Source organism: Abramis brama (genome assembly GCF_963993115.1).
Source record: "Abramis brama genome assembly, chromosome: 9".
Classification (NCBI taxonomy): Eukaryota; Metazoa; Chordata; class Actinopteri; order Cypriniformes; family Leuciscidae; genus Abramis; species Abramis brama.
Genome location: NC_139971.1, coordinates 24,116,264 through 24,141,058, shown reverse-complemented (window position 1 = coordinate 24,141,058; position 24,795 = coordinate 24,116,264). Strand labels below are relative to the sequence as shown.

Below are 24,795 nucleotides of genomic sequence, written 5' to 3'. Positions count from 1 at the left end.
GACTGTGAAGGATGTTTTGAGTTCTTAACTTGCTTTTTATCTCATGTTTGATATTAACTCTTTAAATAAACCTTATAAACAAAACTCCCTGAAAGTCAAGTATACAAAAGAGTCAAGCATACACCCATATTAATGATGCAGACATCTCCAATGTAGCTCATCTTTATATGCAGCTGCTATCACCTTACCTGAGATTGATTTAAAAAATGAGTAGCAACAAAGGCCCAATTGTTAAACTAAAACCACCTTCTAAATAAAATCACTGTACAAAATAAGATCACAGTGTTTTCAAATCCTTTGTATGCATGTGAATCAGTGGGTGGAGCCGCAACTGTTGTGATAAGATCAGGATTTCATCTACAATAACGCTTGCAAATTATATTCAGGTTCTGCCTGTAAAGCAGGAACGTTTTCAGGAACGGAGTAAATAATGCAATAATCACATCATGTTTTACAGCTGAATAAGCAGAGCAGCAGAGCTAGATTTGGAGTTGAGTTTTGCTCAGGATGTCAGTGGCCTATTTTTTGTGTTTAGAAGAAAAAAGTAGAAAAAGGAAGTTAATTATATAAACCACAAGAAGCTGTGCATGATGGTTAAAGGCTGGTGTTAAAGTCCAGAAGTTGCGATTGATTTTTCTCCCCTATTGTGACGTATATCCGTGTGAAACGACTTCTCAAACAAGAACTAATGTAGGGCGGGACTTGATTTTGTCCATGGGGAATTGATTGGATGGTTGGATGGTTGTGGTTTGCTATTGGTGGATCTCATGTGAGTGACAGGTTGTCCCGCTCTCACACCAGTCAACACATCATCAGAGAAGAGAGGGCAAGGGCAAGGGGACATGACTTTAACCGTCATGAGAATTGTCCATTTTGATTTCAAGATGACTTTAACCCATCATGTAAAGTGGATGTGAGAGAATTATTGCTTTGTTAAAGGGGTCATATAATGTCATTTTTGTACAAGCTAATATGATTCTTTAGGGTCTAAATTAAAAGTTTGTAATATACTTTAATTAAAAATTCTCATTAGTATTGTAAGAAAACACAAATTTTACCTGGTCAAAAACAACTCTGTTTTCAGCACGCCGTTTAAGTGCATGTTTCTTTAAATGATAATGAGCTTTGCTCACACCGCCCCTCTGTTCTGTGCGTACACCATTTGAAATAATAACACAATAACCATAACGCGTTGTTCATTATAAACGTGAGATTATGAATTATATTGAGAACGTCGTACATAGAAAACATGCCTTAATGTACCCTGAGTGTAAACAGCCTTCAACATCATGAAGCGTGCAAGCAATTTGCAAAGATTAATATAAATATGAATTTAAAGGTTAATAAAACTTTACACTCACTTCTTCTTCTGGAGGTGCAGCAGGAACACAAATAGTTGGTACCGATCCTTTTTTCAGGAGCAGCTTCTTAGCAAAACCAGCTTTATACTGACCCTCGTTTATAAAGCAGTCTGGTGTGTGAAATGATTCGCGCAAACATGAAAGCATTGACATTGATCGTGGGGAATATTCCCTTCGAAAACAAAACTCAGCCACTGCGTCTTCAGCGGTTCGGATTTAGGAACATGACTGTTGTGTTCCTTATTGTGAGGAACAGAACACCACAATCGCTTAGACACCATTCTGCTCATATACAGTGCTCCAGCGTATCAACAATGACGCGTGGACTATGATGACAGACAGCTCGCTCACGAGCGAGGGCGGGTCTGTGTTGAAATGCTGCTGTCAATCAACAATCGTGGGAGGGGCGTCCGACCGTGTGACGTCACTAGGTCGAACGGCTTGATTTGAGAGAGGGGAAAACATACAGCATAAGGCTATGTTCACACTTAGCGTCTTTTTTCAAACTGCCAGCGTCTGTTCTACATTATAACCCTATGGAGTAAACCGTTTTTTCAAAAAAGTCCTGAGCGCTTTTTTAGACGCCACCGCCGGCGTCTTTTTCTGCAGCTCAGAGCGTCTTTTTAAGTTGAAAAAAGTTCAACTTTTCTGAAAAGAACGCCCTACGTCAAGCGCTTTTTTGACAGCTGACCAATGACAAGTGAGTAGCGAGACCTGTCGTTTCCATAACAACAAGAACAACGGTCTCCCTGAATTTTGTCTGCGTTTTTGCAATCGATGGTGCAATGATTTGTAGCAGGTCTTCAAACTGACTTTTGTGTAGTCTAAAATATGCCACAAACCGTGCATCATCCAACCGGAGCTCCTGGACTAAATTGTTGTAAGCACCATACAGTTTCCTTCCCCGTATAATGTCGTGCACCCACAAACGTCTTTGTGAACCGACATTCTCCTCCCCGGTAACTTCAAAAGCCAACGCAAGAGCCAACTTTCTCTTTCTCTACATTTTTTGCATCACACAGCACTAGGCTACTGTTGCAGCTGTTGTTATAGCAACAAAAGACGCGCTCGGCTGCTATTTGTAACCGAACGCTGCCAGCGTTTTTTTTTGCTAAAAAAACGCCGTTGTCAACTTTTTCTTGTCATAAAAGACGCTAAGTGTGAACATAGCCTAAGGAGATAAAAAAAAAACACTGGATGGATTTTTATATTTTTATGATGGTTGTGTACAGGCACTGCCAACACACATTTCAGTACAATCAGCTTGTAAAAGTGCATGTACCATTATATGACCCGTTTAAATATCAGCACATCTGTATGATAAAAGACACAGATTTTTATGTTTGTTTTTTTTTGCTCATGCAAAACTCTAGAATGTAGTGGGTGGTTGCCAAGGCGTTGCTATGTGGTTGCTAAAGCATTCTCTCCTTTCTTCATCTATCTTTGAGCAGCATGAGACTCCATCTGTATCTTCTTTCCTCAGATAAATAATTCAGTCTGTTCTCGGCTTGTAGATGCTCTCTAACTGCTGTCACTACACTGTTGACTAGTTCTGATGTGGTCAGTGCCGACTACATCTGATTCACGTTGACCTAAGCAAACACTCCCAGACCACCAAGAGAATCCTCTATTTGAAGTGTTTATATATACTTCAGAAGAAGAATATAGACTATTGGGTGACATTATGGACTGTTTATGTAAGAAGCTTTGGGAACACGGTGCATTGAAATATCACAAGATAGCCATGAGGTGATTAATAATGAAAGTGTTGGCTCAATTGGAGTCTGAAAGCTTCTGTTGTATCAGTCTGGGTTTGATCCAGGAATCGTAGAGCAGGTGACAACATCCAGATTAAAGAGGATGATGGAGGTCCCTGGGGTGTGATGGGCTCGAAATCACTTAACAAAGTGAAGATATTTGCAGTCAGAATGCAGCATTCAATCTGCTGTTGATGTTCCCAGTCGATTTCTGACGGTGCATTCCCAAATTAAATGTCTTTTCTTGGCACTTATTATTGTTGCAGCAACGATTACATAAGCACTTTGCTTTCAAGAGCAAGAGAGCACTTCTACCTTGACCAGTATTTCAATACTTCAGACTGTAATGGTAATCTAATATATAGCTATTACACATTTCAGCTGTGAGATGAATCAGCAAGAGCTCTAATAGATGTCTGAGCATTCGATGGTCAGATTTGTTTTGTAAGAAAGGTCTGGTGCTGTATGTACTTAGACGATGCAAGGGCGCTATACTGATGATGTGTCCCGTACCCAATTGACCCGAAATGGTACCCTGGCCAAGATTTACCTCCCACACAACTCAGAGAATCCCCACTAGTTGATTGTTTACCACTCCCAGCAACAAGGTAAATCTCGAAAAAGTGCTCACCACCTATTGGCACAAGAGACAGCTTCTAACATATTGTCCTGTGTTAGAGTTGATTTAGGCAATTTTCTGTTAGTATAATGTGTGTATTATGCTTTTGTCATCGATGAGTCAGACTGCTGTTCTGTGATAAAAAAAGATGCATTACCCATGCATTAGAAAGTTCAAGCACCATAGGTGTACCAGTACAATGGCTAAAAAGAGCCTTTTTATGGCTCGCAGCAAGTTTGAAACTAGACTGAAGCCATTACATAAGACTGTTCTGCAATACATACGTCAAGTTTAGCTGGTAATTTCGTTGTCTGCAACAAATAGATAAACACAGAGATGGCATAACCTCAGAGCCTCACTAACTATATCAGCTGTGGGCTATAAAGCACACCGGTTATTGTAGAATAGCACATTTATACAGTATAGCTATTACATATAATATATTTGTATACTGGGTATATATAATTAGAAACAAAAGATGATTGAAATTAGTAGGTTTGAGACCAGAAACTTCACAGGTTTGGTGGTTTGTTTGATGTAATGGTCAGAATTTGTATATAATATAACATACAGTATATAGTGAAAATTTACATATACATTACTGTTCAAAAGTTTGGGGTCAGTAAAATATATATTTTTAAATGAATAAATTAATACTTTTATTCAGCAAGGATGCATTAAATTGCTTTTGCATTTATTATGAAGCAGCACAACTGTTTTCAACAGTGATCATAATAAAAAAAATAATTAATTTCCATAGGATCATGTGACACTGAAGACTGGAGTAATGATGCTAAAAATGCAGCTTTACCATCACAGGAATTACATTTGAAAATATATTACAATAGAAAACAGTTATTTAAAAAATTATAATAATATTTCACAAAATCAGTTTTTACTGATTTACAAGTAAATGAAGACTAAGAGACTTCTTTCAAAAACTTAAAAAATCATATCGACCTCAAACATTTGAACGGTAGTGTATGATATTTGCAAATAAACCGATTTTATTTCAGACAAATGGAGAAATAAGTGGATATTAGCCATTTTACAATCACAATTTACATGGATGTATGAGGTAAATTCTCCTCAAGTTTACACAGGTGTCCTAGCAGAGGAAACCTCACATCAACACAATCCACTAACCACAAACAAACACAGTCACACAATACCGACTGTCTTCTTTTTCAACATTAGATCTATTGTTTTATCGTTTCAAACTGTACAGACTTCTTATTGTCAAATTTTTGCTTGAAAACTGCGCTGTCTTTCTTCTACATTTTTAAGTGTGACTGAAATGTCCTGGCACTTTCTGGAGCTTCAGTAGATGTGTATCATGAATATGATTCTAACAGTGTCTTTGGTTGATCAGAATAATAAAGCCACGCTTCTGCTGTGCTGACGGTTATTCTGGGTGAATATAGCAGAGTGCTGAGTGAGCTCTTCTTCTCAACGCCCCCAGCTGCCTCACTGTGGAACTCTGGGATATAGCCTGTTACCATAGAGACCACTGTTAACTGCACACTGTGCACAGTGAGCCTTCTGTATGCAATAGATTCACAATAGAGATGGAATTTGCAGAGTTTAGCATTAGCGTGACGACATAAATGAATCCTTCTGTGTCTTCAATGACTCATGTTGAGTTGGCATGTTTCTATTCTAACTAACGTGGATGTGGCTAATGAGGTCGGTTTCCCTAAACTGTTAAACTCTTTTAAAAATAGCACTTAATGACGAGGATGACATCATGACAATCCAAATACACACCCATAGAAGAGTTTTAAATAATGCTTGAGCTTAAAGTAATATTTGTTCACTGTGAATCTCACAAAACCGGTCAAGGCCATGTCACCATCTCACCAAAAGAAGGTTTTTGAAGCACATTTCCCCCCAAATTCTCAATACTGGAAAGTGGTGTTGTTTTAGTATTATTTATATAGTTTTATTACATGGCTTGGTTGAATTCTAATGAAGAATGCGGTCTGTTATTTCTTGATATCAGACCGCTGCTAAGTATAACACACCGTTGCCATGAAAAACAAAGCGTTGCTATGGACGCAGGATTCTAACCGTAGAGACGGAATGGACTATTTTCTTTAGCGGAAGCAATACAGTCGTTTTGAAATCAATAAACTCCTTTTTAAATCAATATTTTGTGTCAAATTACTGATTTATTTGGTAGGTAGCCATGTAATAAGCGGGTTAATTTAGAGCGAGGCGGTTGTTATAGCGAATACAACCCCGACAGGCTGATCAGGACCCTGACGCGAAGCGGACATATAACAACCGCCTCGCTCTACATTATCCCTTACTTACAATATGTATCAATATTTTGAATCAGCTTTTATTTTTATAATTTTCTTTTTCTTTTTTCTTTTAGTTTAAGTTTTAATCATTTTGTTATGTGCTTTTGACATTTTTATTACCTTTTTTTAATTTGAGTTTTAGTCATTTTAGTACTTATGTCAATTAGTTGCTAAGGCACCATTCTTAAGTTTTTCATCATCATTCATGTATTTTATTTCAGCCTTATTTCAGTTACCGAAAATTATTTTTAATAGTTTGTTTTAGTAAATGATAATGACACTGCTGTGAAGTATATTTAAATTGTAAAATATTTATGCAGTATTTGTTGTACTTAATTTTCATTTATGCTCATTTTAATAAAAAGAAAAAAAAAATGTATTTGTGCTAGATTTTTCATTACTACATCCCAGTTATAATTTTTTTTTTTATATATATATATTCTTAATTTTTTTGTTTATTATAACAATATAATATTTTGGAAATTGGGGTGAAATTTGACTGTGGCATTTATTTATGCAATTCACACAATTATGTCTTTTTCTTTTTTTTTTTTTGGTTTCTAAATAAAAATATCCTGATATGAAATATAGCAGAAAGTGTTAAACTCTAAACTTTGCTCTCTCTCTCCTCAGCAAACCCTTGTCCATACATCGTTGATGACCCCAATGAAGACACCATAAGCATTTTGGTGCGGCTCATCACAGAGAAGAAAGGTGTGTGTGTGATGTTTCTCGACACATTTAACTCACCCTTACATCACACTGTGAGTCTTATTGCATCTCAATGTGTGTGTTACAGAAAACGCTGCTGCGCTGGAAGAACTTCTGCAGGAATATGAGGACAAACAGATGGCCCTCAACAAGAGCTCATCCATCAAGTAAGAACACACACATGCAAACGTACACATCTACACCGATGTCAAAAACTCACAAACAGCATGCAGAGTCCAAAATTAAATTAAAACTGAGAAAGTGCAAAATCCAGCTATTTTTTTTATTACACAATATATTTTTTCTCCCTATAACAATGGGATTTTTAAGCTGTTTCCTTGCACATTAGTGATACACAGTTCAAGTCATTGTCAACACAGCATCATATATGACTCATGAAACTTAAAAGCAAAGACCCATTGTGGTTTAGTTCCTCATACACTTGAGTCTTTGCTAGGAATATTCCATATATCTTTCACCACAGGAAGTTCTGGAGAAGAATAAAAAGCTTTAGGCATCCTAGATAAACTGTTTTATTCAGTATATGGTTTGTTTGTCTTTGAAGAGCCAGACGATTCTCACAATTCCATTTTATGGAAGGTTTTAAACTATGAAACGTACACCATTCAAAAGTTTGGGATCAGATTTTTGAAAAGAAATGAATACTTTTTTTTTCCTACAAAGATGCATTCGAATGGATAATAATAATGTTACAAAAGATTTATATTCCAATTAAATGCTGTTCTTTTGTACTTTCTATTCATCCAAGAATCCTGAAAAAATAATTATCACGGTTTCCACACAAATATGAAGCAGCACTACTGTTTTCAACACGATAATAAGAAATGTTTTGAATGGTAGTGTGTAGTGCATGAGATGATCACAGTTCACACTTGAATTGTTGCATGAATCATCTCCAGCTATAATGAATTGTATTAATGGTCACTTCACTTGTGGACTGGAGTTCTGAGAGGAATTCCCAGTTGTGAAACAGGAAGCAGCTTTCCGTTAGCTCAGATATAGATTCATCTCATTCTTGTAAACTCATTAATAAGGAAAAGGAATCAATATAGTGTTAGAATAGCTGAGGGGGAGTAATTAGTTGCACTGACAAACATATAAATCATCAAGAAGCAAGTGCTTGTTTATTTTTACACTGCAGAGGTGAGGTGAGGATCCCTCACCGACATTTTACCATGCTCATACAATCAGATTTACGTCATAGTTATGCATTTTACAATGTCAAACACATCGTAAGAGTCAGAGACAGAGCTTAGTTCACCTCTTTGATGCCACAGTTGTACGGTGACCTCTCAGAAACCGGCACAGTGCCATCATCATCAGTGTCGGCTGAATGACACTAGGTGCCGGCTGCTTAGTTCAAGAGATCCTTTAATTCCAGGCCCTTTTCTGCAAGCCAAGAGTGGTGCATTATACAGCTGTCATGAGCTCAGGGGACTCTGACATCATCACGGTGGAACTATGGAGGGGGTGGGGTGCTTTTCAAGACTCCATGAATGTATTTTGGTTTATGTGATTTCAGTGTCTGTGTATCCAGAGTAGGCTTGAATAAATTAGTACATTGTTTTGTACTTCAAGACTTATTTTAAAGGGGTCATATAATGCCATTTTTGTACAAGCTAATATGATTCTTTAGGGTCTAAATTAAAAGTTTGTAATATACTTTAATTAAAAATTCTCATTAGTATTGTAAGAAAACACTCATTTTACCTGGTCAAAAACAGCTCTGTTTTCAGCACGCCGTTTAAGTGCATGTGTCTTTAAATGATAATGAGCTTTGCTCACCCCGCCCCTCTGTTCTGTGCGTACACCGATTGTACCCGTCTGTCCCAAAGCTTGCCTCCTCTTCTGCTACACACTCAAAAGTATGTACTTATTCTTCACAAAAAGAGTACATACTTTTAGGGCGTAGTATAAGTAGGCGAACTGGGTCGCAGCATTTGTGTCCGCACGGACACAAGTGACTTGAGCGCTTGAAAACAGTCCACTAGATAGTGTGCACACGCCAAACGTGTCTTTCTGCTTACGGCCAAAGGAGTATACTTTGAAAGGCTTGCACACTCAACTGTGCTCGAGACGGAGCGAAATGCAGAAAATGAAGTATACCCGGGCTTGAAGGTGTTCTGATTAGTTTAGGGTGTTGCTAAGGTGTTCTGAGTGTTTTAGGGTGTTGCTATGTGGTTTCTAGGGTGTTGCTTAGAGAAGCAGCATGTTGAGCAGAGGCGATCATGCCAGTGTTACAAGCATGAATTTGGCTTGCAGCGTTTCCCAGTCTGGAGTACTTTTGAGAAAATTCCAAAAATATATATATATACACTTCAATACACACAATATGTATATAGATACACATATACACACAATACTGATATCAGTTTGTAAGTGTCTTTCTCTCTGTCTGTTTTTTTGTCAGGTTTCCGGCTCTTCCTCATTTCTCCCAATTCCGTTCGTTGCCCCGGCTGTGTACCCACCAGCATCATTTGCACACTATAAACGGGCTGGCCCCTCGCTCCGGGCTCTGCTGTTCCCGCTGCAGTCAGAAGAAATGGCCCGAGCTGCTGCTGCCCGCCCTGGCACTGCCCGCCGATACGCACAAGAGCCCCACTAATGTGGTCAAGGCGCCGGAGGTCACCATCCTGTCTGTAGGAAGGTGAGAAAAAAATAGAATGTAAAATATAATTATGTGAATTCTGAGAAGAAAGGCCTTCATTTAATCCCAAATTTGTTGTTGTAATTGAAACATGAGAAATCTGTTTTTAGCTTTCTTTCTTTTTTTCTTAAACATACAGAAGCTCTTTTCCAACACTTTTAGACTTCCCATGTGAAGACCGTCCAAACATTTCCCAAAAAAATAAAGATAACTTGTTTTGACCAATATCTATTGCATATGTTTCACAAATAAGGTAATCCCAGCAGTGTTATATCAGTACTGTTTATTATTATTATTATTATACTTTTTATTTATAGGCGCCTTACATGGCACTCAAGGACACCTTACAAACACAATAAAACAGTCAATATTAAACAAAATGATAATTTTGCATAAAAGTAATCACATAAAAGCCTGCCTAAAAAGATGGGTCTTAAGGCGAGATTTAATATATATGTTTATATGGTATTTATTAATATTTTTAATTAGCTTTTAATTATACTTTATTTTAATTTTCAGTTTCATAATCTTTGTTTGTTTTTGTAATTTATGTGCTTTTGTCAGATGTATTAGTTTTGGGTTTTTTTGGGCCCCCCCAAAACAAGATCATTTTAATTCATTATTGTGTTAGATCAGAAAAGCATTTAATATACATTAAAAAAAACTACATTTAGAAAATAATATTTTGATTCAACATCAAGCCTGAATTAATCAGCTGTTTAATTGAATCAGCAACATTTCAGTTTTTTTTTTTTTATCTAAATCTAATATTTGTATTTTATTTTATAACTAAATGATTTTTAAAGTTTTAGTTAACAATAATAACTGGATCCCAGAATGCATAAAAATTAGCTAAAATGTGAAATATTCATCCAATGTAGCCGAGTAAAGGGTTAATATTGGCTTTATATTATTATAAAAATATATTATTTCACCAAATATTGATGTGTAGTGTGTAGTTGTTGTATTTATTATTAGAATATGGAGTTATTACCTTAGCACTTATTAACTTATGAGGTTCCATTTCACTTTGCATGCTGCCTTAGAAGGTAGCAGCCTATCTAGGCAGTAGATGGCACTACGTTTGGAGCAGACCTATAAATCACAATGATTGAATGAATCAGTTGCGTTGGTTTGAGATGTTAATCCAGGTCTCATTCTCAGATACACACCCGGTTATGCTCACAGTGACGAATCAGGTGCACTCACTGACCTCTGTGTCACCCGTGTGTGAATGGCAGGTTCCAAGTTGCTCAGATCCCAGAAATGAAGTCAGCTTCCAAGGAAGTGACCCAACCGGAATCGAGCGATACCGACTCCGTGGACAGCGGCCACACCGAGCCCGCCGAAGAGCGCTCACTGCTGGGTGTGTCCTCTTCCTCTAACTCCTCTTCCTCAAAGTGCAGACAGGAGGTGAGTGACTAAACATGCGGAACCGGAATATTCCTCCAAACGTGTTTGTGTTTTTATAATAGTCCTTCTGGCTCGGTTTGTTTTTGAATTATAGTTTCCTCTTCCTTTAATCTCTCATTATGGTCTTGACCTAAAGTTCATTGTCTAAAGCCATGCATAAAAATCCTCACAGGATGTCTGGTGCATTTGTCATCAGTAAATGAACGGGAAACACTCAAGTCACTTAGTCACAGCTGACTTGTCCGGGTCGGTGAACATCCTGACTGTAGACAGCCGCAATCTTTTAATAATAACTACAGTGGAGTTGCATTGAGGGGAGGTCAGTTTTTGTTACCTAACAATTTGCCCTCTTGCATAAGAATGTGTGGGGCGGTGGGCTTATGGCTTTACATTGACTATCAATAGCTCATGGGATTTACATAAATATCTCAAGGCTTCTCTTCACAATTCATCCTTACAGCTGCTCTTACACTTATTCAATTGCTTTTCATTTTTATAAAGTCACATGGTTCTGTTTTATTTAAACCTAGTTTTACTTTCTCTAATGTGATGTCATTATGGCCACAAGCTTGAATAGAGCCGCCGTTGAAAGTCAACATGGTTAGCATTGTTTGAAGTATTTAGATGTATCAACTCAAGTGCTTTGGGTAAATAAAACTCATGTAATGTGTAATAATGGAACATTTTAGTTACATTTATGTATTTGGTGAACATTGTAAGTGTACGTTTGATCAATTCATGCATTTCCTGGGAATCAATCCCATGACCTATAGTGTTGCTTGTACATTAAAGGGGTGGTTAATTATGATTTCACTTTTCTAACTTTAGTTAGTGTGTAATGTTGCTGTTTGAGCATAAACAACATCTGCTAAGTTACAACGCTCAATGTTCAAAGCAAAGGGAGATATTTTCTTTTAAAGAAATCGCTTTTTAAGGACTACAACAAACGGCTGGTAGGGACTACACGACATTCCTCCCAAAAAAACCCCGCCCCCGGAACACGATTTATAGATTATCAAGACAGAATATGCTAATCAATGACTAGAAGATAGTTAACTCCACATAAGCTACATAAATTCATTAACTAACCATTCAGAAATGTCCTATTGCATTCTACGTTGTCACTTCTTCTTGAGTCTCGTCTCCATCATTGTCTGACTCAGGTTTGAACATAAAAGTCTAAACCTTTTTGAAATTTCAGTGCATGTCATGTGAGTGCAAGCTGTTGAAGCTCCGCCCTCTGTGCCGGGAGCAGCAGCTCATTTGCATTTAAAGGGACAGACACAAAAGCCGTGCGTTTTGCTCAGCCTCAGAAAGTGACAATTTTAACATGCTAAATAAAAATATCTGTGGGGTATTTTGAGCTAAAACTTCACACACACACTCTGGGGACATCAGAGACTTATTTTACATCTTGTGAAAAGGGCATTATATCACCTCTTTAATAGGCAATAACTAGATGCAAAGTGTGTCTCAATTGTAGTATTGATAATCACACCTTTCAAACATTTAGACATAATTTTATATAAAAGAAGTCTCTTTTACTCACCAAGTCCTCATATCATTTATTTGATCTAAAATACAGTACAAACAGTAATACTGAAATATTATTACAATATAGAAATGTGGAAATCTTTTGTAACATTATAAATGTCTTTATATATATATATAGTTATGTAGAAATGGAAATTATTCAAATTGTGTACTATTATTTATAAAAAAAATAAAAATACAGTTATATAATATAAAATATATATTTGTTAATGATAAATTAATAGAATATATATATATTTAAAAAATTGTATTACAGATTTGAAGATGTAATTGAGTTTGCATCAGTTGAAATTAGTTTTAACATTAGTTTTTAACTTTTACAACACATTATATCTCATAATGTGGTCCATAGAGGGTTAGTGATGTTTGTTTGGTGCTTCACGGGTGAATACAGTGACAAACGCGAGGATCTGTTCTGGTTTTCAGCTGTCCTCCGCTCACCCTCTTTCCCTTTCCTCTCAGAGCTGAAGTCAGTTTTTCCACTGGTTCAGGTCATGCCGAGTCAATCAGGAGAAAATGATTTTGTCTAGTGCCCTCTGGTGGCTGGAACAGTGTTTGCAGTTGTGAACCAAAAAATGTTTTTCTTTTGACAAATGTAGTCAGGATATCCTTATCATGTTACTAATATCTCACCACTTCTTTCATTCTCTCTCCCTCTTTCTCAGATAAACATATGAAAGGTTGGAGACAGACATCCGCTGACAGGACGTGACCTTCGTGCAGATGACATCATCAGTAGGCGACCGATCAGGGCAGATATGTGGCGGTGATGTCAGTTCACCACCTTGAGGAGCCTTGAATTCAAGACCTTAGAAAACATTCGTATTTATTGCATAAGTCATAGAACTATTTTATTAAAATACAAATAAGCTCGGTCTCTGCTCAGATGATAGGAGACTGAATGGCATTTACTCACAAGACACTAAAGATGTCTTAAACGAAGCCTCTGCTGCCGATTGACTTCTCTCACAATCGAAAATAACACTCAGAACAATGAGGCACTAGAGAGACAGTCTCTCCGGTTAGAAAACATTAAGAAGTATTATGAGAAACTAGTTTGATTTACATCTGTAATTTTTATTATTATTATCAATTTTTGTTCGTTTTGTTACTGTAGTTTTGTCTTTTAGTATTTAAGATTTTAAATGAGTTGAATATGTACAGCCATGGTCAAAAGTTTGCAAACACCTTGTTTTTAAAAAAAGAATTAAAAGAAAACATGAAAAACATGCATACAACTGTCAATTTCTTATACATATATATTTTATGGTTTAATAAACATTACACCCGTTTTTACACCCGTATCTTATATATTCAAACAATAATGCAGGATATATACAAAAATATTTATTTACTTAAGCAAAGAGGGTTTACACTAATTCACAAACTTAAATTCTTTGCTAATAGAGTGAATGTGTTTTATGTGATGTTTAAACATGACTTATGTACAGCAGCCCAAAACCATAAATATGTGAATGTCATTATATTAGATTACAGAGTTCAAATTAAATATAAACTCCATTAACAACTGTCATGGGTGGGTGCTATAGAGTGCACGGATACGAAGTATGCAAGGAAAGTCTTTAAACTCTATAATCCACAGGATACAGGGCAGAAACACTGGGTAACCAGAAACCTTCAGCTCGTCAGCTTGATTGAACAGCTTTTAAAAAGCTTTTCTCTACAACAAGAAAGGAAAAAACAGCAAAATGAAGCAATACAATATATCTTACAATATACCACATAAATCTGAGGACAGACAGCTGAGAAAATCTCTATTATCATTAACATTTGTAGTGCCTCAGCTCAGACTAGCTGTCTGGTTCTTTGCTATTTAACAGTTAAAGGTAGCATTAGTGCTTAACCTTTTGCATGTCAGATTGCTCGCTTTATCAAACGTGTTGGAAATTAGGCCACACACACTTGTACACCAGTTTCAGGAGAGACAACCCCATTTTAAAAACAGGAGTGAGTCCTCTAAATTCTCGTTCTGTGTGTACGGAACACGACTCGATCCGGAAATTGCAATGATTGAAAATGTTGTGACTATATGTTCTGGCGTCAGACAGCCCAGATCCGGCCCACATCTGGGCCGTGTGGAATCCAGTTGTACCAAATGTGGGCCGGATCTGGGCCGACATATGTTGCTGCCTGGAAGACATTTCGAAAATGTCTTTAAGATGTTTATTATTTAGATTGTATGTAAAACTACTTTTTTAAAGATGTTTATCAGATGTTTTGTACAACACAGATGTTTTCCAAATAAAGCGCTCTTTAAATGACATCTTGGAGACGTATGTGTGCTATCTGTATTTTGACCAAATTAATATTAGTGACCAAAATGTCGTGCTGTTCTGTTATTTTAACTAAATAACCCTCAACAGAGGAGGTGTGTTTTGTTTATGTTTGGAAGTCTACTTGAATGATCATATCATAAGCGATCAAGTTTATGACGTTTTAAAGTGGGAAGGTGCGGGTCACAATTTGGCCCTGGTTTCAGTGTGCATCCATTTTTTTCCCCCGGTTTATTATAGGCTTGTTCTCGTTCACTGTTTTTCTAGCAAGATCTGGCATAACGAATGAGTCAAGGGCCTGCTGTGATTAAGTGCACACGAAAGAGAGACACATCTCTGATCAGTGTTTGGTGTTTTAAGCCCCCAACGGCGCCTTCCAGGCAGCGAGGGGATGGGTAGGTTTAAGGTTGAGGGTAGGGTTAGCTGCCTCTAAGGAGCCATTGGGGGCTTAAAACATCATCGAGCTCTCTGATCATTGTGCTTTGAAAATAAGGCATTAACAACTAGTTGTTCTGTTCGTTCCGTACACACTGCTTTGAATTTTTGTAAATGGGGTTGTCATTACCTGAATTTCTCGGGAGTAATAGCCTGTTCAACCGTGCCCGCTCACTTTTTCAGTGGTTCCAGAAATATTTTTTCCATAATTTTTTTTCCCATAGGGAAAAAATCTTCTTTAAAGCATTAGAAACCAATAACCAATTAAGCCAACACGAAGTGAATAGCAAAAAAAACAAACAAAAAAAAAACAGAAAAAAGTTAACTGGGTAATAACTTCTAACCTGAACCTACTGGAAAACATCAGTAATGTTGAGGTGTGAACGTAACCTTATATCAAGATCTTCCCACAGATTCATTCCCAAGATGTTCGTCACACAGACGTAGAGAAACAAGACGCTACAAGAGCTGTTGCATTCAAAGCTGAATAGTATTCATTCTTCCATAGTATTTATTGATTTTTCCGTTGTAATTCAAATGAAGCCGTGACAGGCAAGGCTACTCAAGGGTATAGCATCACAGTTCTTTTACTGACATTTACATGCACATTTTATATAAAGTGAATTTTTATACATTATAAATATGTTTGCAATCATTGCTTGAATACCGCATAGTCAGAGCTAGAAATAGACCGCTGTTTGCAAAGATGAAGTAGAAGGACAAGGTAAGGGGAAAACCTACTCTGTATTGTTGTTGCTTTTATTTATTATCATTCAAAGAATAATGTTGCTTTTTCTTTATATTTATACTCTTAAAATAAAGAACTTTGCTGCAGTATTTAAGATCTGGAAATTCATCTTTGCATATTGTATATGTGCAATAATTTTTATGGTAATATATACTATTCAAAAGTTTGGGGTTGTTTTTTTTTATGTTTTTGAAAGAAGTTTTTTATGCTCACCAGCATGAAGTTAGATTTTGATTTAATGGATCCTTGCTGAGTAAAAGTATTAATTACTGTATTGATTCACTTCAAATAAAATAAAAATCAATTCACACTTCAGTGCAGAAAATATAAACTAACTAATTTTAGCATATTATGCTATTCAGTATAGATGATGTCAATCATTTCATAAAATATCCTGATGATTCGGCTACCAGGATATTGTTACAGTAACATAATATATCTTAATCCATTCACAAAAACATTTTCATCATTTTTTCACTTTTACATTACATTTAAGTGCAATAAAGACATCAAAAATACAGCTTAAAATCAAACATGCCTTCTCTAAGATTTACATAATTATTCCATTTACATATGATACAGTCTCTGATCGCATGCAGCCATGCATGCATATAATTGCAACTTGTGCAATATTCCAAGTCTTCTCATGCAAACCAGTAGATTTGTGTAAGGAACAAACTGAAAATTGTCATTCACACTTCCACATGTTCAAACATGTTTGAAATCTTTTTTTTTCGAAGATCTTCATCTTCACAGTAAGGTTGAGAGGGATTTATCAGACTTCATGCTTAATTTCTTGATGGATTTTTTGAAGCTCTGCCCTGCCATGAAGTAGAGGATGGGGTCGATGCAGCTGTTCATACTGACCAGAGGTCGGGTGGCTTTGTAGGCATTGTTGGTGAGCTGAAGCATGGTGCAATTCTCTTGGTCCAGGTAGCGGAAGGTGTAGTATATACTGCGATTCAGATGGAAGGGCAGGAAGCACAACATGAAAACCAGAAGCACAATAATGATCATCTTCACCGACTTCTGCTTGGAGTGTTGTGACATTGGTCCTTCGCCAACACTGGGTTCCTGAAGTTTCCTCACCATCAGCCCGTTGCAGACCAGCACCACCCCAAATGGTAAGACAAACAGCAGGAACATCACCACAGAGCTGTAGACCAGAAAGTCATTGAAGAGCTCCTTGCTGGTGGTGTCGTGACAGACCAGAAAGTCACCATTAAGTCTCGTCCTGGAGAAATAAAGGATCGGGGCCTGGAAGATGAGTATGATCGCCCATATTCCCACAGAAATCAAACGAGCCCGACGGCCGCTCATCCAGGACAAAGAGCGAACCGGATGGCAGACGCCTATAAATCGGTGCAGGCTGATGCAGCTGAGGAAGAGGATGCTTCCGTAGAGGTTCGTGTAGAAGAGAAAGCGAATCAGCTTACACATCGGCTCGCCGAACGGCCAGTCGTTCTCATCAGCGTAATAGTAGATCAGAAACGGAAGGGTGAGGATGTAAAGAGTGTCACAGACGTTGAGGTTGATCATGTAGATGGTGCTGGGCTTCCAGTGTTTGGTTCGAAACAAGATGACGTACAAGGCGGTGATGTTCAAGCCCAGGCCAACCACAAACACCAGACTGTAACTCACTGGGAGAAGAATGTACTTAAATTCTTCTTTTAAAGTACAACGATAAATGTCACTATCATTGGATGGTACAGTATCGTTAATCGTTCCCATTCTGATCCAGATCTGTCAAAAAATAAGACAACAAAACAAGGGGAAATCATATCTACGATAATAGGAAGCTTAAATTGACATATTAATATTATATTATAAATAAAAACACAGATAAAAATGCTTTTAAGCATCCCCTGTATGTCAACAAAACAATGTTAGCATTAAAATGACCCTGTTTTATGATGGAAAGAAAGAATAATGGCAAAGCTGCCACACAATGAAAGCATTTTTTCAGTAATGGTCATGGCAATGAATTGGGTTGGAAAATATAGGGGGTGTAATATATGAATGTCATATAAACTGTCAAGACCACATTTCATATTCATATTTCATCTCAAAAACAAAAGGAAAAACTATATTTTGCATAAAAAGGAAGGTTGTTCGTAGGACCATTATGATTTTTGTTGCATTATTTTCATAAAAAAAAAAAAAAGATATATATTTAAATATAGGCTACCTCATTGTAGTAGTTTATTACGTAGCCCCTAAAGGGACGTGGTGGTGGAAAAAAATTAGGATTCTTTTTCTTTTCTTTTTTTTTTAAATCTTTTGCGTTCCCTCGCAAAACCTGTTTTGAGCTCGGACAGACACTTCCTGTTTAATGTCCCGCTGGCAGTGCTTCAGAGCTCCGTACGTTAATGTAGCGTTTCATAGTGTTTGAACTTGAACTCAAATATAAAGAAATGCGGTCAGTGCTTAACTCAAGGACTTCAGTGAAGTTGGCAATATATTCACATAGGCTATTCGAACTTACCGGATCAAAATTCGTGAGCTAAACGTTGTTAAAACACAAACGACACAATCACAGTAACCTAGACAACGAGCTACAACCCAATTTTCCCCAAAAACGAGCATTATAATATAAATTTGTCTCTAACCAACCGACTGAGAGACAAGTCGGACCGTCTGCAAAAGTGCAAATCACAAACACTTCTGCACATTTTATATGATTAAACATATTCAATAGCTTCACTGTGACACACTGTAGGCTACTGTCACCAAATTCAGTTCACACAGCACTTCTCTCCTGCTGGTTATACTACAATACTTAGTTTGATAAAAATGCATCATTTTTATGATTATTTATTATGAAACAAAATCAATAACTTCACCCTTTTTAGAAAAAAAAAGTATTCAATAACTTCACACTGTTATACAGTGTATTGCCATCAAATTCAGTAAGCAAATATAATGCAAAAGCAGTTGTAACTATTATGTTAACTGCGACTGCATACGATACCAATATAATTTGTGTAAAGAATAGGCCTACTTATTTTTTATGTGCAATTACTTCCCAAACTAAGTGTTGTATAACCAACATTAGAGCAGTGATGTGTGAACTAAATTTGGTGTGTTACAGTGAAGTTATTGAATATTTTTCATGATATAAAATGTGCAAAAGCAGTGTAGTATGACCAGTGGGACACCATTGATGTGTAAACTGAATTGGGTGGCAGTTTGTAACATTGAAGTTAATGACTATTTTTGTAGTCACGTTTTTTGGGTTATATTGCACTTTGCAGATGGTCCCTTCGGACTTGTCTCTCAGCCGCCTGCTCATAGAGATCCATTTAGTCTTTATTATAAAGCTTGTATATAGAAATTTGGTTCTAGCTCTGCATTACTGTGATTGTAAAATAAGTATAATTTGTGTATAAATTATAAAGTATAAACCCTCACCCAACATCAGGACACTCATCCACTATCCCCTTCGTGAGAGCAGGGCAGGGCCCAGTGAAACCAGCTGTAAGAGTGGATAGCACCCTCTCGGACGCCGCACGGACTGGAAAATCCAAGTGGATCTAGATCAGCAACTCAAGTTTCCACCTGAGATTTTAAACACCAATCTCAGGCAGGATCTTGTATTGTGGTCAACTTCACAGAAGTCCTTGTTCATCATGGAACTAACTGTAGCCTACCATGGGAGTGGGAGAAAAGTGCTGAAGTACACTGATATTGCTTTTGAGACAAAACAACAAGGCTGGCGTACACAGGTACTTTCGGTAGAGGTTGGGTGCAGAGGGTTTGTGGCCACATCTATAGCCAGGCTCTTGAAGGAGGTGGGAGTTCGGAGACAGGCCTTCAGGAAAGCCATCAGATCATTGTAGGAGGCAGCAGAGCGAAGCAGCAGGTGGATCTGGATAAAGAGGAAGGACCCCAACTGGGCTGCAAAGAATAAAGAGGGGTAAAAGCAGAAGGGGGCTCACCTGGGATGCCAGGTGTTGCCGCTGAGCTCTCTGGAGGTGTCGTGGGCCTATCAACGAAACACCGGTGAAGGAGGGTGCCCTCCTGAAGACCTGATGACGTTCTTACCCCTCTCCCCACTTAAAACAAGGAAGTGCTGATTACTATGGAAATTAACATCAAGTCCTATGAGCTGAACTGTGTTTTAACAACATTTAGCTCACGAGTTATTGATACGAGAAGTTTGAATATGTGAATATATATAACTCCACCTTGAGTTAAGCACTGACTGCATTTCTTTAAATTTGAGTTCAAGTTCAAACACTTGAAGCTCTGAAGCACTCCCAGCGGGACATTAAACAGGACGTGTCTGTCCGAACTCACAACAGGTTTTGCGCGGGAACGCAAATAACTTTGCGAGGGAACGCAAACGTTTTTTTCCCCCAAAAAAGATTTAAAAAAAATAAATAATTAACACCGAAAATGTTACATACTTTAGCTTTGAAGATCTGGTTATAGAATCTGGTTGTCACTCCCGTAAATTGGCCTGTAATAGACTTGTTTTTGGAGAATATATCTTGAACATATGTTTTTCTTTTTAAAAAAACACATAATTGTAACTAGTTTTTTCTTGTTTTAAGCAAAAAAAAATTCCACCACCACATCCCTTTAGGGGCTCCGTAGTTTATGTATTTACTTACTGTTTTTCTCAGTTGCTTCTTCGACACAGTTGTTTGTCATTTAGTTAATCGCCATGTGTATTTAAGTTACTCACCTTCACTCAGTGTTTGTCCAGTCTTGTTTGTGTTTGTGTTGCTACTACCTTCTGTTATTTTGCCTGTTGGATTATTATTGACTGCATTTGAACTTTAATCTTCATCCGCCTTCAACTGTTTTGAGAAATGCACGGTTTGCAAATGTTAAGGATGATTCTAGAAGTGTTCCAAAGTGACTGATAAAAACTGTAAAGCTTTCATTATTAAAAAGAAAATAATATAATGTCAGATAAAGTATAATGTATGTCCAAACAGCATTTAATTCTTTCTTCTTCCTCTTTTTTTTATTTTTTATTTTTTTTTATTTGGGGGAATGTGTATAGCAGTATATAGTGGCAAGCAGATAGATAGAGTGATTCTGTCTGATTTTGCTCCACAAGCCTGGTCTTGCTTTTCATCAACTTCCTGTCATGTTGCAATATTTAAATGGAACAAGTGATCATTATGTCATAGACCATGCCATTCTCTAAGAGGTGGTAAATGTCCACAATCCGCACACACCCATATTGATACTGTCATGCTTATGGCAGACTACAAATATTCCCAGAAAATTCTTAACCCTGTGTGGAATAACAAATTTAAGAATCTATTTCAGATATGCTTCCTTACATAACATCACGGTGAAGAATCATTTGATGTATAAATGATGATTCTTTAATGGCTCTTGGAGCCAGAGCCCCAGCCCCAGCCGTTGAATAGTTAGGCTGATTGGATTAGCACTGGCAACACTCTGGAGTCTAGGGCTGGTTCCTTAACCTGTATACTTCATTTACATGCTTTGTTTAACCTCAATGTAAATCCCTCCCCCTAAATGTATATAAAATTGCAAGGCAACGTTCCTTAGATTAGACTGTTGGACGAACTGCAGCAACGCACAGCGAAGTTCTCAATAAAAGAATAACTTCTGTTTGAACGCGATCCCAACGTCTCATGGTCTTCGATTCTGAGTTTCCAACACCTGTTTGGCATGACTTTTTGTTTTTTGGGGAAAAAAATCTTTCACCCCATTTTTTGGGAGCTTGGGGGGTCCCTGATAATATATCCATCATAAAATGTGTCCCACCCCTGAACCAGATATTGGTTTGTTGCCTCAGGGCAACAATGTGCTACGAGGGTACTAAAACTCAAAGGTTTTCTACATAGGTGGAATAGGGAAAACAAAGCAATATGTGCATTAGAAAAAGTTTTATTTTGACAAACATCAATGGTTTCAACCAATCACAAACATCAAACAATCAACAACAAAAAAACTACTACTACTAATTACAACTAACACCTCATAACACCTCGTGTATAAATGTTCATATTCATAAAAACATTTACACCAAACAAACACTACACATACTCTCTCTCTCTCTCTCTCACACACACACACGTTACTTTGCTGACTGACCCCTAACTGACCCCTGACCTCCTATCTGTCTCTCAAACCTGATTGAGGGATCCACTCTTCCTGACTCTCCTCAAGCTCACTGTCCTCACTCTCAGAAGGAATGACCCTAACCATGTTCCTTTCACCCGTAAAATGTTCTTGTGTCCATTTCCTGCAAGTATCAGTAGATCGCAAAAACATTGACTATTGATGCGTTCAAGTCATGTCAGGAAGATTGTAATTACGAGTGGGAAGCAGTGGCGGAAGAAAATAGTTTTCAATCATGATCAATTTAATTCTGAATTCCGACAGTACAATTTAGTTTGTGTACATATTATGTGTACTGTTAATGAAGAAGAGAGATAAAGTTTGCCAGAAAACACTACTCATTTAGCCAGTTTATGAGCTGATAGGCATGAGTGACCAAACTACATTTCCCATCATTCTCTGTGGCAGTATTATTATAATAATAATAATAATACTAATACAACAACAACAACAACAACAACAATAATGAAACATAAACTATGACACATAATGCGCATTCTTTGAGTTTTCCGAACTTGTAAAAACAAACTTCTCAGGAGAACTTGAATGCACCATATGGTATTGCCTGAACAAAAGCGGTCTAACTGCACAGTGTTGCCCTGAGGCAACTAACAAAAACAACACAGTTTTAGTAATAAAAACAAAAATAAATCTTTAAACAATCAAACATACTTATTTACATACTGATGCACATGCATATATTTTTTTAATATAAAGTTATTTTAACTTAAACATGTTAAAAAGTGATATTTATCTTACTAATTGGTGGCACTGTGTCCCATATGCTTCATGAAAGGATGCTCCACCCCCAAACAAAAGGGCACACCCTTTTAATATATAAATTAAAGGGGCGGTGTGAGGTCCAGAAAGGTAGTTTGTTGCCTGAGGGCAACACCATGCCATAGAGGGTTAACAGAGCGTCAAAGTAATTTCAAATGGCTTTCTCCAAACTCAGGGGATGCACAAATGAGCTTTTAAAGAAGTATAAAATGGTTGTTTTGCTAATCATACAGCCTGATAGCACTCTCATTTATGCCACAAAATAACACATTAAATCGATCAGTGAAGCAAATCAAGCCACAAAGTATCTTCAGAATCTCCTGAGAATCTCCTGACAACTTCCTCTCAACATCAGATGCCAGATGATGTTTCAATAACAGCTAATTTCACAAAAAGCCTGAACACACTTCCCACACTCTGTTATACTTTTTATATATCTAAAAATCTGTTTATAAAGTATGTGTTTGTTGTGTATGTGTGTGTGCGCGCATATCTGTGCATATATACTATACACACACATATATATATATATATATATATACATATAATGCTTTTATTATATTATTTCATTAAAGCAGACACATGCTATATATATATATATATATATATAGTATGTATGTATAGAGAGAGAGAGAGACAGACAGACAGACAGACAGACAGACAGACAGACAGATAGATAGATAGATAGATAGATAGATAGATAGATAGATAGATAGATAGATAGATAGATAGATAGCATGTGTCTGCTTTACATGTTGTATAATACAATACAACATTTTTCAAATGTTCAAATGCTTTACTGTCATAACTACTGGAGCTAACGTAACCAAAACCTGATGGTCATGTTCTTCAGCAGGATTTGAGAATCTTGAGAATCATAAAGCAAAACAATCTGCCTATGTGTACAAAGAATCATAAGTTAAATGTAATTTTATTAAAATGGTCTTAGACTTTTAAACTCCATATACAGTATACAAGTTTTTACCAGTTTTGCAACTTTATATTGCAGAATGTCTAATTTTAGTGTTTTAGGATGCATCGTTGTATTTTAGCATTCATTATGTTTAAGTCACTTTGTAAAGAAGGATCCTCTAAATGATTTAATGATTAAAAAAATGATATTCCACAAAGGAGGCATTTTGATTGTTTTATCTTTGTACCAAAATAAATCATAGGAAAGTCCAATAAGCGTTACATAATGCAACAAATTAAATATACAATTTTTGTAAACTTCACATTTAGAAAGTAAAGAAAAGTAAATACTCACGTGTTTTCAGCAGATACTATCAGGAATTTCCCCTCGCGCTCTTCACACCTGCACAGTCCTGCTCTTCCTCTGCCTGTTCATGCTGCATTTCTTCAGTGTGGGCGGTACTTCTCATGTCAACACACCTCAGCCTGCTCCCATTGGTCAGAACATAAGTCAAAAACATGCCAATCACTGCTGTGCTGAGAGCTTCACACAACTAAAAGTAGTGCTGTCAAATCAATTAATCACATCTAGCATAAAAGTTTGTAAATATACAATATATATATATATAAAACCTTTTATGCTAGATGCGATTAATCGTGATTACTCGGTTTGAAAGCACTAGTTAAAGTTAGTTCAAGCAGTTCCACTAAACCTCTCATGCCCCGCCTCCTGTCTTTCATTGGTTGAGCCAGAAGTTCACAGCCAGACCAGTGAAACAAAACATTGTTTGGAATGCAGAATATACTGCCAAATATTTGAACACATATTATGCAAAACAGGATGCATTATGAATTTTTTTTAAAAAATGCTACATTATTGTCTCTTATTGTCTCTACAATTATTCTGTCTACAGCATTTACGGTGAACTGTAAAAATGATAAGAGTAGGCTAGAAATGGTGTATTATGCTATCCGATCATAGCATAGAGCAATTTCAATCTGTGCCCAATTCATATTGTATCCATTCCAAATAGTACACAATTATTGTGTAATTATAATAGACTAAAATAGTATGCCAAAGGAGCCTGGTATACAGAGGATTTTTGAAGTATGAATCTGTGTATGC

The 24,795-nt window shown here is 36.9% G+C and overlaps 2 protein-coding genes across 6 annotated transcripts in view; one reads left to right on the top strand and one right to left on the bottom strand.

Annotated features, from left to right (window-relative positions):
* relt (RELT TNF receptor) overlaps positions 1-13,618 on the top strand; it is a 34,779-nt gene extending 21,161 nt beyond the window's left edge. For both annotated transcript variants that reach the window (XM_084123559.1, XM_084123560.1), the window contains exons 7-11: positions 6,677-6,757; positions 6,843-6,921; positions 9,186-9,422; positions 10,664-10,835; positions 13,055-13,618. In XM_084123559.1, coding sequence (XP_083979685.1) covers positions 6,677-6,757; positions 6,843-6,921; positions 9,186-9,422; positions 10,664-10,835; positions 13,055-13,066 — 581 coding nt within the window. In that variant the 3' untranslated portion in view covers positions 13,067-13,618. The remainder of the gene's footprint in view (positions 1-6,676; positions 6,758-6,842; positions 6,922-9,185; positions 9,423-10,663; positions 10,836-13,054) is intronic.
* A 1,973-nt stretch (positions 13,619-15,591) lies between these two features.
* On the bottom strand, positions 15,592-24,145 carry LOC311090066 (P2Y purinoceptor 2-like). 4 transcript variants are annotated; one of them, XM_084125162.1, is made up of 3 exons: positions 24,025-24,145; positions 19,805-19,921; positions 15,592-17,609 (listed from the first exon to the last, which is right to left on the bottom strand). In XM_084125162.1, the coding sequence occupies exon 3, from the start codon at positions 17,595-17,597 to the stop codon at positions 16,617-16,619; it is 981 nt and encodes a 326-aa protein (XP_083981288.1). In that variant the 5' UTR covers positions 17,598-17,609; positions 19,805-19,921; positions 24,025-24,145; the 3' UTR covers positions 15,592-16,616. The 4 variants fall into 4 exon arrangements, with proteins under 4 accessions (XP_083981288.1, XP_083981289.1, XP_083981290.1 ...); XM_084125163.1 differs by lacking the exon at positions 19,805-19,921 and adding an exon at positions 20,557-20,671 and having other exon boundaries at positions 24,025-24,103; XM_084125165.1 differs by having other exon boundaries at positions 15,598-17,609; positions 19,278-19,921; positions 24,025-24,084.
* Between the last annotated feature and the right edge of the window lie 650 nt (positions 24,146-24,795).